The sequence below is a fragment of the Symphalangus syndactylus genome, chromosome 16 (assembly GCF_028878055.3).
Source record: "Symphalangus syndactylus isolate Jambi chromosome 16, NHGRI_mSymSyn1-v2.1_pri, whole genome shotgun sequence".
NCBI lineage: Eukaryota > Metazoa > Chordata > Mammalia > Primates > Hylobatidae > Symphalangus > Symphalangus syndactylus.
The window spans coordinates 14,192,680-14,208,339 of NC_072438.2; the positions used below are offsets into that span (position 1 = coordinate 14,192,680).

The 15,660-nt window shown below is 48.8% G+C and overlaps 1 protein-coding gene across 5 annotated transcripts in view; it reads left to right on the forward strand.

The window, feature by feature from the left end:
* Window positions 1-15,660, forward strand: part of AFAP1 (actin filament associated protein 1) — a 194,089-nt gene that overhangs the window by 133,059 nt on the left and 45,370 nt on the right. For all 5 annotated transcript variants that reach the window (XM_055245882.2, XM_055245880.2, XM_055245881.2 and 2 more), the window contains exons 9-10: window positions 3,867-4,016; window positions 12,799-13,010. In XM_055245882.2, coding sequence (XP_055101857.1) covers window positions 3,867-4,016; window positions 12,799-13,010 — 362 coding nt within the window. The remainder of the gene's footprint in view (window positions 1-3,866; window positions 4,017-12,798; window positions 13,011-15,660) is intronic.

A 15,660-nucleotide genomic window follows, 5' to 3' on the forward strand; every position in this document is an offset into this window, starting at 1 on the left:
AAAGTAAAGGTTGAAGTACATTCTTTTTTTTTTTTTTTTTGAGACAGAGTCTCGCTGTCGCCCAGGCTGGAGTGCAGTGGCGCGATCTCTGCTCACTGCAGGCTCCGCCCCCCGGGGTTCACGCCATTCTCCTGCCTCAGCCTCCCGAGTAGCTGGGACTACAGGCGCCCGCCATCTCGCCCGGCTAATTTCTTGTATTTTTAGTAGAGATGGGGTTTCACCGTGTTAGCCAGGATGTTCTCGATCTCCTGACCTCGTGATCCGCCCGCCTCGGCCTCCCTAAGTGCTAAGATTACAGGCGTGAGCCACCGCGCCCGGCCGGGGTTGAAGTACATTCTAACCTCTCTTAGCTTTTATCCTTGCCTCTCACTCTTGACCAATTTGCAACTGAGAGATTTCAGTTAAGCTGCTTTTATCCCAGCCATGTGGTAACTCAGACACATTTCTCTGCGGGCTGCATAGAGAAAATCCTGAACTCATACAGGTTTTTCTTAGTGTTAGAATCTCAGATGAAGAAAGAGACAGTCCAGGCTCCATGCGGTCAAAGCCACAGGGAACGACTCTGGAACTCCTGTTTCTTTTCTCAAGGTGGAATCCCTCCTGTCTAATAAACCGACACAGTATGGTTGATCCTGCAGCAGGCGTGAGGAGTGCAGGCTGAGGAGGTCCTGGGACCTTCTGTCTGGGAGCTGTGAGGCTCCTCAGCCCCACTTCACATCTGTAAGATGTCATCATTTGTGAATTGTGTCTGTTGGTAGAAGTCATTGAATAAATAGTCTGATGGTATTAATTCTCATGCCCCTATTCCTCCCAGTGGCCTAAATAATAATAAAAAGCACCTGAATTCCCATTTCTATAGGTTACTGGGAAACTCTCTGGGTTTATGATACTCGTGGCTTTAGAGAGTGCCCCGCATTAGCCTTGCTCCAGTGGCGTGTGCCAGTGCCTGCCCACCTCACGGCCAGCGTGTGCCTGGACACTGCAGCTTTTCTACCCTCTAGCTGCAGGGGGCTGAGCGTTCTGAGTGTTGAGTTTCTCTTCCTGGTTCTGTGATCTGTGCTCATCTCTGCCTTTTGTTGATACGTAGCATCAAGTTGTTCTTGATGGTGTTCTCCTCATGTTCCCATATACTGGGACTTTTTCACCCCAGGATTACCGTATGTCTTCCTTTTTAAAAAACTAATCAGGGAGTATTCCGGGAATTCCAAGTTTTAATTGTAATCTCTTTTCTTTGTAGTCAGAGTCGAGCAAGCACTTTGTCGGTCAAGTTGGGCTTTCATCTAACACACCAGCTCACTGCGATGGGCTGCATTGTCTGGGGTGGGGGGGGTGGAGCGCATCGTCTGTGGGGGATGCCTCTTGCTCCACCAGCCTTTCTCAGGGTGCCCCAGGCACTCGGGCTGTCCTAGCCAACAGGGTCTTCTCTGTAAAGCTCACGGGAATGGGGCTGTGGTGAAACATCCTCCTCTGGGTCTTCAGAAACAGCTGGGAGGGGCCGTCCACTGTTGCTGTCCCTCTTGGTTTGGTTGAAGTAACATTGAAGTGATACAGCTGTCCCAGCCGCATGCTCCGTGTCTGATGGTAGCTGGGAGGGGCTGTGCCTTCAGACTCAGGGATCGAAAGCGAGTCTCGGCGCTTTATTTTAAAAGAGGGCGTGTACGTGTTGGGAGAGTGGAAGGAGGGGTGGGGATGGCATTCCTGGGTTCTTTGTTTCTAATATCACACGAGGCCTAAGTCTGATTTGTTTAAAGTAACACAAAATTCTGGGACTGTGTTGTATTAGTCAGCTTGGGCTGCCATAACAGAATACCACAGACTGGGTGGCTGAAACAAGATGCATTTAGACAGCCCTGGAGGCTGGAAGTCCAAGACCCAGGTGCTGCCAGGGTTGGTGCCTAGTGAGGGCTGTCTTCCTCAAAGGCGGCTCCCCTCCCACGGCCTTCACATGGCCTTTCTTCTGTGCCTGTGCCGTCTCTTCTTAGAAGGACGCTAACTATAGGACCAGGACCTAAGCCGGAGGGTGGAGTGTGGGAGGGCAAGGCCCGAGGCAGGAGACACCAGGGGTATGTTCTGCTGCCCTCGTGCGTTTGGCTGCGGTGGGGGCAGCAGGGTGGAGGTAGAAAGAGGACCACTTCCCGCTCCCCAGCAGAGAGAGACGGAGATTGGGAAGGATAAGGGGACTGCGTGTGTGAGTGTGTGCATGTGTAGAGGAAGGGTTTAGGAGTTAGGCCAGGGCGTGTCATCTTGTGTCCCTGGCCGCTTTTCCTCTGCAGTTCTTCTGCAGGATGTGTGTGGGTTCATTTGTTCCTGGGGTGGGGGGTGGGGGGGAGTCCTTGACTCTCATCACCTTCTGAAAGGGTCTGTGATCTCCAGAGGGTTGCAGCCAGCAGGTTGAGGGATTCATGCTGGAGATGAAGGAGAAAGGGTCGGGCGGTGGGGTTTGCCCACGACACTGAGAATCTCTCTGTCCCCTCAGCTCCAGTGAGCCCCGCGGTGCAGCTGTGTCCTGAGTGCCTCGCTGGCCTCCCCTCAGCTCCAGTGCCGGGCACATAATGGCCCTCGGGAGATGAGACGGGCAGACAACTCACCTTCTCTGAGGGTCGCTCTCTGGCCCAAAGGTTCTTGTCACTCGGTTCTGGTGCTGTCTCACACACACGTTCTGATTTCTTGCCTGATCCGTGCCCCTGTAATTCTGCCGGAGGTCACGGACAGAGCCCTCGGCAGTGGAGAGAGATGCCAGTGATGGGATGGGGCAGACACAGGATGCCAGCTGGCAGCTGACCCTGGGCCTCCATCATGGGAGATGGCGGGGAGTGATGAGAACCACCCCGTGTTGTCCCTCGCTGGCCCGTCTGCGTGGAGACTGCTTCTGTGGTCCTGCCGCTGTTGCTTGCCCACATGCGGGTCCAGAGTTGCTAGATCTTCCCATCTTTCAAAGGAAGCCAGGCATCATTTTTATGCACAATGTGTATGAGTTTTATGTTTCAGCAATTAACTCCAATTTAACACTGTCCTGGCTAAGCCAAACATGAGGGGCTGGAAGGCAGGCCCCTGGTCTGAGAGCTCTGGATAGGGCCGAGTCGAGTGTCTCACAGACGGCCGAGGGGCTCCTGAAGAAGAGTCAATTCCCCTTCCTTTCCTGGGCCTCCCCTTGCCAGCCAGGCCGGAGCTGCACTAGCTGCCTTCTGTTGGGGCTGCTTTCAGCCTGACAGCTTTTGCATCAGTGATGTTTTTCTTGCCTGGATGGTTTTCTCCCTGAGATGTGCATGGCTAGTTATTAATTTAAGTCAACCCCTGGACAGGCTTTCTCTGACCACCCAGCTGTTCTTCCACATAACCCTGTCTTAGATCTCCATGTGGTCCTTGTTACAGGCTTCCTACCAGCAGCCCTGTGCTCTGCTGGAATCCCAGCATCTAGACCAACAGCCAGCACATAGCAAGTGTTCATTAAGTAAAAGTTGAGGGAAAGGCTGGGCACGGTGGCTCACACCTGTAATCCCAGCACTTTGGGAGGCCAAGGTGGGTGGATCACTTGAGCCCAGGAGTTTGAGACCAGCCTGGGCAATATGGTGAAACCCCAGTTCTACAAAAAGTACAAAAATTAACCAGGCGTAGTGGCACGCACCTGTGGTCCCAGCTACTCCGGAGGCCAAGGTGGGAGGAGGATCAGTTGTGCCCAGGAGTTCAAGGCTGCAGTGAGCTGTGATCACAACACTACACTCCAGCCAGGGGACAGAGTGAGACCCTGTCTTTAAAAAATGAAAAAAATACCAAGGGAAAGAAGAAATGGGTTGTGATTTATGTTTACTTTTTAAATTAATATCTACAATTAAAACATGCTTTTTTGCTGTTGTTATTCTTGACAGTGAAGAGGAAGAAAAGTTCCAAATCAGAGGCCAAGGGCACTGTGTCGAAAGTCACTGGGAAAAAAATCACCAAGATCATCAGTCTGGGAAAGAAAAAGCCATCCACAGACGAGCAGACCTCCTCCGCTGAGGAAGATGTTCCCACCTGCGGTAAGACTGCACTTCCCAGAGACGAGCAGCGTGCACCTAAGTGGGTTTCATTTTCTCCTGCAGTGATGTCGGTCCCCAGTTCATCCAAGGCTCATTAATTTGAGCTCTTTTGCACTGGACTTGGAATCATTCAGATAGTGGGAAATGTATTAAATGTTTACATTTCTGCCTCTTATTCATACAAGACTTTGCAGGCCTTTGAGATGATCTCTAAGGTTCTTTCAAGGAAAACAAAAATTTTCCCTTTAATCCTCTGAAGTTCCCCCAAATCCCTTGGAAGTATTTTTAAAGGGCAACATATGCAGGGGCTGCTGGTAAACAAAGGATTATGGGAAAACCTTTACAGAACTAAGGCCAGTTCTTTCCCTTGGGCAAAGTGATAAAACTAAGCTTCCTTATCACGTCACTGTGTTAGTCACTTTCCTGTTGCTGCCAAAGGAATGCCTGAGGCTGGGTAATTGATAAAGAGAGGTTTATCTGGCTTATGGTTCTGCAGGCTATACAAGTGTGGTGCCAGCATCAGTGCAGCTTTTGATGAGGCCTCAGGAAGCTTTTACTCATGTCATGGCAAGGGCAGAGGGGGAGCTAGTGTGTCACATGGCAGGAGAAAGAGGAGCAGGTGCCAGGGTCCTTTGGGTAAACCATCAGATCTCGCAGGAACCACTGGTGTGAGAACTCTCTCATTACTACAGGGAAGGCAGCAAGCCATTCATAAGGGATCCGCTCCCATGACCCAAGCACCTCTCACCAGCCCTGCCCCCTACACTGGGGATCACATTTCAACATGAGATTTGGAGGGGAGAAATATCCAAACTATACCAATTATATGTCTCAAACCGAAGTTTCAAATCCAGTCTAACACATGGACCATCTCCCCGGTCAGTCTTTCATCCCATAAGTCATCTTTGAGCAGCTACCTTTTGGTGACCACAACAGCCCTGGCCCCCCATGGCTTCCAGTCTGATAGCAAAAGATAAGTACAAGCCCAGTTATCACAGAAACATGTATGTAGTAACTGGCTCTGGTGGGTGATAGGAGGGAAAACCCGAGAGGCCATGAGAGGATCATAGGAACCTTGGTGGGCCAGGGGGATCCAGCATTGTGGGGTGGTCTCCATGAAGACATGGGTGAGAGTTTCCATCCAGAATGCCTTCTAGGCAGTCAAGTTCAGAAGAACTGTGCGGCTCTTCCTAGGAGGAAAACTTGATGAGCTACGTTTTTGAGAAATTAGGAATGTGCTGTCATTTTCCTTGTGTACTGTTGCGGCTCACTCAGCTCCCTGCAGTGTGAGCCCATCATTCCTTCTATTTGAATAGTCATTCTAGTCAGCCCCACTCCTTATTGAGCACCCGTTGTGTCCAAGGTGTTGGGTTTTATTTTGAGATGCCAAAAGATACCTCATTTAGTTCCTGCCCCACAGCGCCTAAATGGGGCTATACACACAAAGATAAATGCATTCAACAAATCTCACGTCCCAGCGGTGTGGGCTCATGCCACAAGGATAATACAGAGGATGGGCCATGGTGGCTGGGAGGAGGGATGGATTGCAGGGGCAGATGAGAGGAGCCAGCAGGCACTATGGTGTGCACTGTCTTGAAGGGAAGATGGGCAAAGTCTCAGCTCCTCGGCAGCTTTCACAGTGTGATCTGGGAAGTTGCATCATATCGATTTCTGGTGGACACAATGAAGTTGTCTGGGCAGACAGCAGTGAAGTCATCATGTGGTTGAAGGAGTCTTGCAGAGGAGTCCTGTTGAAACAGCTGCTTGTGGGGTTGAGTTAGGAGGGAAGGCCATCACCATAAGGGTAACCGAGGTAACCGAGGAGCCTGGTGCGTTCCAAGCTCCCTGAACTTGGTCAAATGGCAGTTGAGTCACAGAAGCAGGCTAGTTGGTACTGATGTTTTTCCACTACCCTCCCTTCCCCTCCCTAAATAAGGCTAGAGCTAAAAGGGTGGCCACCCTGCTGAAGTGCTGTCAGAGGAAACAGCTGTAGCACGGAATGGGGAGGGTGAATGTGTTGGTGCCCCAGTGCTGGGCCCCGCTGACTCTCAGAGCGCATGGAAGGTGGGACTGCCTCATATCAGCCCTTGAGAGTTAGCGATTAGCAATAGAAAGTGGGAATTAGGGATTCAATACAGAAGTTAGGGATTAAAAATAGAAAGCGGGAATTAGGGATTCAATACAGGAGTTAGGGATTAAAAATAGAAAGCAGGAATTAAGGATTCAATACAGGAGTTATGGATTAAAAACAGAAAGCGGGAATTAGCCAACAAGAAGGGAACTACTCTTTTTTTTTTTTTTTTTTAAATGCTCTAGGTCAGCGGAGGAAATAGAAATTCTTCCTTGAAAAACAATTAAACATTAATATGAAAGGCAATTGAGAGACTTTGGCCCAAACCCCTCCATTTACAAAGGAGAGCGATGAAGCTCAGAGAGCTTGTGTGGTTTGCTTGGAGCCACACAGTGAGCTGAGAGCAGACAGCCTCTGACCCAACTCTGCTGGTTCCCTGACCCACAGGCCTTCCCCTCATCCCTTCCCCCCAAAGATCTGAACACTCCCGTGGCTCTTGATAAATAGCTGCGTTTGTGCTGGTGACTAGACACTGCGGTAAACCCTCTTCTTGGGCACTTTCTTGGAAGCACAGTTGGTCACTCAGGGAGCAGGAATACTGAATCCACAGCATCTAATTAGACACATGGATTCCTATCAAACTGCTTAGTGGACAACTTTTGCCTCAATATTAACAGAACATCCTCTGTCCACAAGATTTTAAAGCTGTCATCTAGTTCTTTGCAGGGGAAAGGGGAGAGGGGAGGAGCTTTTAGAGAAATAAAGGGGCAACAGTGACCATTTTCAGTTATTTTAGTACAGCTGCAAAGTTTCAGGCAGAAAAAAGGAGCTGGACAAAGGCCCGAGAGACTGAGCCTGCCAAGTTGAGTCTCCGCAGCTGCTGTTCTCTGCTCCGGGGAGATCAAGGGCCGAGCTGGTCTGGCCGGAAGTGCAGTGCTGCTGAGCCCACAGGACAGAGCTCCCAGGAGCCACTGAAAGCGGAGTTCAAATGCCAGCCCTTCCACACAGTGCAGCTGGATCAGCGGTGCCCCTAAATGCAGGACAGAGCTGCTGTGAGGGCCTTGCTTGTGGGGGCAGGGGAGGGAAGGCTCTCTGCAGGTGCTTGCTGGCTGGAAAGGTTTAGGGGAGTTTGGGCCAAAGTCTCTCAATTGTCTTTCATATTAATGTGGCGAGGATTGCAGCCCGGCTCCCGCCCGCCTAGCCCTGCAACGCCTATTGAGTGACGTTGACTGACGTGTTTAGCATTGGGCAGGTCAGCTCAGCGCACAGCCGCGTAGATAATATGATCTGAGACATGCGCAAAGACCCGTGACCCAAATTTATCTCTTATTTGCCCTTCTCCTGTGCTTACAAGTCCTGGAATTAGTGTCACTTTACGAATTAAGCTGTCGTTACCAGGAAATGCATTTCCACCTTTTTCTCTCTTCCCCATCCCTATTTCTGCCTGTGGCTGGGACTGTGGCACCTTTTGACTGGCTCACCTCGTTCTACTCTGTGTCCCTCACCCAGGCCACCAGATGGAAGTTTTGAAACGTTAATCATATCACATTCTGCGTTGAGAAAAACCAAAAGTGCCTCCTTTGTTGCCAGCTCGGGGCCTCTTAACAATGCTGTCCCCACTTCACTTTTCTGCCTTCTACATGACTGGCGTAAGAACAGGCGCTCATTGGCGCACTGCCTGTGTCCACAGCACCGTGCAGAGCCTGGCAGATGATAACCAGCTCAGTAAATACTTGTTGAATGCATGCATTCCTTTAAGCAAATTGCTTCACCTCTGGGAATGTCAGGCTCCTCCATCTATGAAATGGCTCAATACTTCAATTCCTTGGTTTTCATAAAAACTGAGGATAAAATACATGAAACACTGAGCTCAGTGCCTCGCCCATCATTTATGCTCAGTACATGGTCACTGTGATTATCCATGTATTCATGCGACATGTGTTTTAAAAACATCACCTAAGCATACCAGACCTATCCAAGGCACAGTAAATGCAACTTCAGACGAGTAAATCATGAGAAACGGACAGGCTGAGAGAAAGGAAAGGCCCCAGGGTGCAAGTCGGAGGCTTCCTGGAGCCTGGGTAGCCATTCCCAGGGTCCCTTCCAGCTGAAATGTTCTGTGACTTTATGAAGCTCTTTCAATGGCAGGATTTTTTAGTAGACATTCAGGAAAGTAAGATACATTTCAGTTGGTATCATAATCCACTTCCACGAAAACTGGACGAAGCCAGGCACTGTAGCATGCAGTTGGAATCCCCGTGACTCGGGAGGCTGAGGCGAGAGGATTGCTTGATGCCAGGAGTTTGAGACCAGCCTCAGCAACATAGCAAGGCCCCACCTCAAAAAAAAGAAATCAGATGCAGTCTGATGAAAGGGCAGGAAGGCATTCTTAGTCCAAGAGCCACCGTGACAGGCTGTTGGTGTACCAGCTGCTCTGCCCTGGCCTCGTCGAGGACACACTGTGAAGAGCGGGAAGGAGGCGTTTGGCTTCGGCAGGCCCGTGATCAGCTGCCAGCAGTTTCCTGACATTTGGTTTCTCCAAAAGCTGCTGCTTAGTGCCCCTCTTGCAGGCCCCTCTCCTCCTACCTGATCAGAAACAAATACTTGCTAAGATATAATGAATAGTTACATTGGGATAAAAGGTCTCTCAAAAGTGTTGAATGTTTTGGCCACATGTAACCAAAGCACAGTAGCCTCTGGGATGGGCAGGCACCATCATTTCCCTTCCTAAAGAGAATAAATAAATGGAAACTTGGCCACGCTTCTAAAAGGCTTTGCCTGCCTGCTCTTCTGCAGCTGCCGGAATTTGAGAGCCACCTGGCACTGAGACCCGCGACGCCCCATATCCGGAACAGCTGACCGGGAGGGTTTATATCTGTTCCCCTCCATCTGTATTTTTTGTTTAATCTTCAGGCTGTAAAGTTAGTTTTATATTTCTGGTGAAATCTCCTCATGCACTCTTGCCACTGTCGTTGCCAGAAATTGCACTGTTTCTTTTGAATTTGGAGCAGAAATCAGCTGAAAACATTAAACTAGACTCACAAATTTTTAAAATTCAGTAACACCTTACCATAATATGATAAGTGAGATTCAAAAATAAAATCAGTTCTATCTGGACCTGCCTTGTTGAGTAGTTAAATCTTGAGACGCCCTGGGTGAGCCTTGAAGCTCCAGCCTGCAGTTCTTGCTGCAGGAGCCAAGTTGGCCCCGTCCTGGCTGCACTCTGGCACCACCTGGTGGTGGATGTCGTTTCAGCATAACTGTTTCTGGAGATGACTTGGGGTCCAGGTCAGCACTGATTTCATCAGCCAGGCTAGAGGTGTCAGATTGGGAGAATATTGGGGAGTCCAGAGGACCCCCTGACTCTAGACTGCTTAGATGAGGTTGTCTGCCATTTCCTGCGTGGCCTCATGTTCCCTACCCAGAAAGTAGGAACTTTGGGTCTCCCCATTTTGAGAAATGGGGGCAGGGGGCTGGACGGGGTAGGGGCAGTCGCTGAAAACAGACAGGTGACTGTGGGGCCACCTGCTGATGTGAACAGGTCTGTTATCCCAGGGGATTTTTTTCTGGGAAAATTGGGAGTATTATAATTTCATATAAAATCATGTTCTAAATAACATGTGGATCTGTCCAATATAATCATCCCTTTTATGGCTGAAGTGTCAAGAAATTCATAGTATCTGGTGGCTTTGGGCCAGATTCTGTCAGGGAAGAAGACACCATGAGAGTCCATGTCCCTCTTTGGGACCAGGTCCCCTGTGGTTGGGGATCGGGGTCAGGCCCTCTGTGGTTGGGGATTGGGGTCAGGCCCTCTGTGGTTGGGGATCAGGGCTGGGCCCCCTGTGGTTGGGGATTGCCGCCCCACTGCAGAGTCCATGCCCTCTTGGGGACTGGGTCCTCTGTGGTTGGGAATCGGGACTGGATCCTCCGTGGTTGGGAATCGGGACTGGGTCCTCTGTGGTTGGGAATTGCTGCCCCGCTGAACTGTACGGTCTCTCATTGAGGTCACTGCCATTTCAATTCTCGGTTTCTTCCGCTCCTTCTCCGGGCCCTGTGAAGAGGTGCCTGGGCCCTGACCACTCCAGAGCACGGGCTGTTTTCCTTGCCCTGTAGCTTACTGCTCCTGTTCAGAAACCGTTTTTGGGCATGTTATCTTAATGCACCTCAGTATGTGAAGTTATTTGAGGGTAGTCCTTGCCTTCCTTTTCCTTTTAGATACACCATTACGTTTGTCAGCTCATGCTCAAAACATACGTAGGATTGACACAGTTGGCTGTCCTTGCATGAAGGTCTAAAACTGTAAAAATGGTGGCTTTCAGCATGCGTGGTTGCTCTAGATGGTGTCAGAGGCATGGCGAGCACGTGGTTCCCAGCGCTGTTACTCGGATGCTCAGATATGATAGTTGACTCTCTTTTTAAGTAGAGGTTTCTTTTTTCTTTTTAAAGACTAAATGTATTGGCCTGTAATCCCAGCACTTTGGGAGGCTGAGGTGGGCGGATCACAAGGTCAGGAGATCGAAACCATCCTGGCTAACACGGTGAAACCCCGTCACTACTAAAAATACAAAAAATTAGCCAGGAGTGGTGGCAGGTGCCTGTAGTCAGTCCCAGCTACTTGGAGGCTGGGGCAGGAGAATGGCATGAACCCGGGAGGCAGAGCTTGCAGTGAGCTGAGATCACGCCACTGTACTGCAGCCTGCCAGCCTGGGCGACAGAGCGAGACTCCGTCTCAAAAAAAAAGAAAGAAAAGAATAAATGTATTGGAACTACATCATTTACAAATAGCATTTTACAGAAGAAAAATAGTGATATAAGGCCCCAGTTGTATTCATATTAACAGCTCTTTATCTGCCGTCTTTAACTCCCAACAGGAGTTCAGGTCTGGCTTTGCTGTGTGGTCCTTGGACAAGATACTTCACATTATCTGTCAGTTAACGTCCTCCTTCAAGAAGTAAAGCCTCTGAGACTCTTTCTTTGATTCTAGAGCCTCTTCGCCTCCCTGCAGCCCCCCCTAAGTGTCTGAAGTACAAGGAGCTTGGATCGAGTGTAGTTTGCTCTCTGAACACAAGAGGGCGGCCACATCACAGGCCTTGGAGCCTCAGCCTGGCTCGTCCTTTCTCTGTCACTCCCTAAGGACAGCAGCCCACACCCCAGATGAAAGTTTTAGTTCCAGAAGAAGCAGTGTGCATTTCTCTTCAGTGTGTGTTGGTAGAAGTGACGTCACATTCAGCTAATGAAAATTTAGACTTTATAAGTGCTTACCTAGTAAGCCACTGAACCAATATTTATAAGTAATAAAGCATCATTCTGGGTCCTGAACATACCTCTCTCTCTCTTTTTTTTTTTGTCTTTATAGCATTTATCAAGTGCTAATAAGGTGTGTAAGACTGAGAACATAAAAGCAGTAAGAAACATCCTCCAAAACCCTTTTGGAAAGGCATTTTAATTGATTAGTTTTTTTTTTTTTTTTTTAGTGATAGGGTCTCACTGTATTGCCCAGGCTGATCTTGAACTCCTAACCTCAGGTGATCTTCCTGCCCCGGCCTTCCAAGTAGCTGGGACTACTGTTGGCTGGAAAAGGAATCTGAAAAATCAGAATTGGAAAGGATGTATTTTGTTTTGTTTCTTAACATTTTTGAGGCAGGGGTATGTGTGACATTTTTGAGGCAGGGGTATGTGTGTGTGTGCATGTGTGAATTTGAAGGAGTAGCTGAACTTCAGTTAGGAATCTAGTACTTCCTTTTCTCCCACTATCAACATTTTCTATGCTATTTAACTCGCTCTCTAAATCTCAAAGGAAGGGGGCAGTAATTTACTAGCATTATGGTGTAGTTGGAAGGTACAGCCACCCTAATATGCATTTTTTCATGCCTTGTTATTTCTAGAAGAATGCATTTTATGTTTGTAACAAGTGAAAAGTGTCCATTTCCTGTATTTGAGGAGGTTTTTTTTTTTTAAATGAGGATAATAATTTTTCGTGTCATTCTACCACTCCTCTATCTGTGGTATACTGAAGATGTTGTGCCGTACAGAGACACGGATCACAAACTTTCATGTACATTCAGACTTTAGAGTTTAGATTTCCTCCGGGCAGCTTCAGCAGTCGCTTTGCAGTTTCAGGAGCAGAAAGGCGGCAGGTGCATCCTGAGCCTCGGGTGGGAACTCTGCCATCTGCAGGCTACTTCCAGTGCTGCGGATCTTAGGGCTTCCTATTTCTTGGAAAGTTTTCATTTTTAGATAGTTTTTGTTTCTTCATGTTAAGCCAAAATCTGCCTGCCTGTGAGTCTTACCCTACTTGTATCATTTGCAGCTGCTCAAAATAAATGAAATCCTTTTCCAGTTTGAAGGCAGCTGTTGTGCCCCCATCCTGGCCATCCAAAACCTGACAGCTTGCTAACTTCTCACGTGCTTTAGGTGAATTCCATAGTCCCACATCAACACTAGGTGTCTGGTAACTGGTTCTTCACACATGTGCAGTTAGGGGCTTCCAGATACGGTCTGTGTGGTGTCATGAAAAGCCCCCAGAACTTGTGATGCTATAGGCACGGCTCTCCTAGTTTATGTGAATTTGCATTTAAAGCTTGATCGATCGTGTGAGGGATTTGTTTTATCCACACTCCCATCCCTGGGCCCCCTCAGTGCGACTCTAGACGTCTTCACCACGCCTGGTCTTGTCCGAGGCAGCTGACCTGTGGCCTTGTGTCCCCGCAGGCTATCTGAACGTGCTCTCCAACAGCCGCTGGCGGGAGCGCTGGTGCCGAGTGAAAGATAACAAGCTCATTTTCCACAAGGACAGGACCGACCTGAAGACCCATATTGTGTCTATTCCGCTCCGTGGCTGCGAGGTGATCCCGGGTTTGGATTCTAAACATCCTCTGACGTTCCGGCTGCTGCGCAATGGCCAGGAGGTTGCAGTGTTGGAGGTAGGGTATTTTCCAGGGGCTGTACTCCACAGAGGGACACACGCGGTGATTTTCCTTTCAAAAGGCGAACGCTGACGCCTGTATCAAAATTCCTCCCATCTTGCTGACAGCAGCTCTTTTGGGCCCACCCCCTTTTCTCTCACTGCCCAGTCCATGAGTCTTTGCTTTACTTCTTGCCTTAGTTTTTTTTCTGGGAGATACGACAATGCCGGCACCCCAGCACCACATTCTACCCATTTGTACACATCAGATTGGCTTGCCTCCTTGTCTGAGTTCCTCTTTATGCCTGTTTGCAGGGAAATTAAATACACAATCCCATAGAGTACATTGCTTTTCTAAAGCACCTGGAAAATAACTTGTTTTAAAATTTCCAGGAAAGCTCTTTCCTCCTAGGAGCTTTTTGAAATGGTGGTAAATGTTTTCTTTGGAATGTTCTGGACTTCTTTACAGATGGAAGACTTTTTGGGGCCATCTGAATGCCTTATAGATGGTGGCCAGTGAGCCACGTGACACAGGCACCGAAAGAGAGTGCCTTTGCTGTTTTGAAGCCCTGGGCTTGGTGCACGCTTTGTTATTTATTTGGCTGCTTCACTAGAATTTCTTGCTCATGAAAGCAGAAAAGACAGTTAAAACTCATAGCTACATACTCAAAACTTTCATTATTGAAAGTTTTTAATTTTTCATCATAGAAAACGTTCTGTTGATGTTTTCCACCCAGTTTTAGACCTTTTTTTCCTGTGATTTTTCCCTTTATTTCTGAGTCTTTCCCCCTCTTAGTGTTATTATGACCAAGATGCAAAGATACACACACACACATAGATAGATCCGTGCGTTCACACACCAGATGGTCACATCCATGTCATGCACCTTATGCTGTAGAATCGATAGAAACCAGTTCATGTGAGGTGTGTGCTCTAAATGCGTGCACAGTGACGCTCATCGGCGGAGGAGGGAGTGCCTGGGGCTGCGACCTAAACCACGGCTGCCCAGTCAGGCAATCTTTCTGAACATCTTGAATTTCACACATAGGAGTTCATTGCAGGGACTATTTTCATAGAGGCTGCTTTTTTTTTTTTTGGTGGGGATGAAAAATAGATGAACACTTTTTCCTGCAGGGCTCAGGAGGTAAGGGAAGGTCAGAAGCACGCACTGCTGTCCCCGTGGCTGGTTTTGCAGCAGTGTGATCTAACAGAGAGGGCTGGGCTCAGATGGGCTTGGGACAGCTGGGTTCCAGTCTCAGCTCTGTGCAGACCCTGACCCCACGGCCAAAGCTTTTGTTCTCTCTCAGCTTCTTTTTTTTTTTTTTTTTTGAGACGGAGTCTTGCTCTGTCGCCCAGGCTGGAGTGCAGTGGCGCAATCTCGGCTCACTGCAAGCTCCGCCTCCCGGGTTCACGCCATTCTCCTGCCTCAGCCTCTCTGAGTAGCTGGGACTACAGGCGCCCGCCACCACGCCCGGCTAATTGTTTGTATTTTTAGTAGAGACGGGGTTTCACCGTGGTCTCGATCTCCTGACCTCGTGATCCGCCCGCCTCGGCCTCCCAAAGTGCTGGGATTACAAGCGTGAGCCACCGCGCCCGGCCCTCTCTCAGCTTCTTTACCCATCGTAAAACATGAATGCTGAGCTAGAGTCAGTGTACCTTGTAAACATTTATGCAGGCTGAAAACTGGAAGGTGGGTGGCGGTGGAAAAAAGCTGAAAACTTAAACTGTACTCTTGATGTAACAATACGGGTCTCCCATGAGAGCTTTGACAGCAGATCTGAGAAGGGTTGCAAGGAGAAGGAGGCAGGAATTGGCACGGGTTAGATACAGGAATGAAGAGGGAGACGCTGGGCAAGTGCCCAGACAGAGAAGCTGGGGGTGGGGTGGGGGTGGGTGGAAGTTGGGAGCTGTTTGGTGAAGAAGTCACCTGCCCTGCCATTGCTAGGGGCACAGTAGCTGTGTGCCCCGAGTCCTGGAGAGAAAGCAGTAGCATTTCATACCTTCACAAACGCTTGGACCACTGAGGAAGGTGCTTATTCCTTGAGAGAGCTGAAGTGAGTAAACTCAGTTTCCTGAATGACACGACAGCAAGAATTGGAAGTTTACCCCGTATCACTTCCTGTACGACAACTATTTTTACAGCTGAAAAGTGACAACTTACAAGTGACACATAAAACATCTACAGCCTTCCAATGTAAGCAAGAAGCCTGACCTCATCAGTGGCGAAATGCCATGAGCCAGCCAATAGAGTTGCAATCAATACTTTTTCCAAGATCCTTTTATTTTAACTTTTGTTTTGAGATAATTTCAGAGTTACTGAAAAGTTGCAAGGATAGCACAAAGGATGCCTGTGCGCCCTTCACCCATATCCGCCAAAGACCAACATTCCCCGTGCTTGCTGTCTCTTGCACAGCCCTGTGTGTGCACTCTCCCCCCTGCCCCTTTCTCTCTCTGTATGTCTGTATGTCTTTGTGTAGGATTTTTTTCGGAACCTTTTGCAGGTATGTTGTGCTTTTATCCGTAAATACTTTGATGTATATTTGCTGAAAACACCTTACAAGAACCACAGTGTAATATGATCACAGTCAGTAAACTACCATGCATACAGCACGCTGGTCCGAGTCCTAGATCTTCGTCAGGTTTTCCTAGTTATTCCTATCATGTCCTTC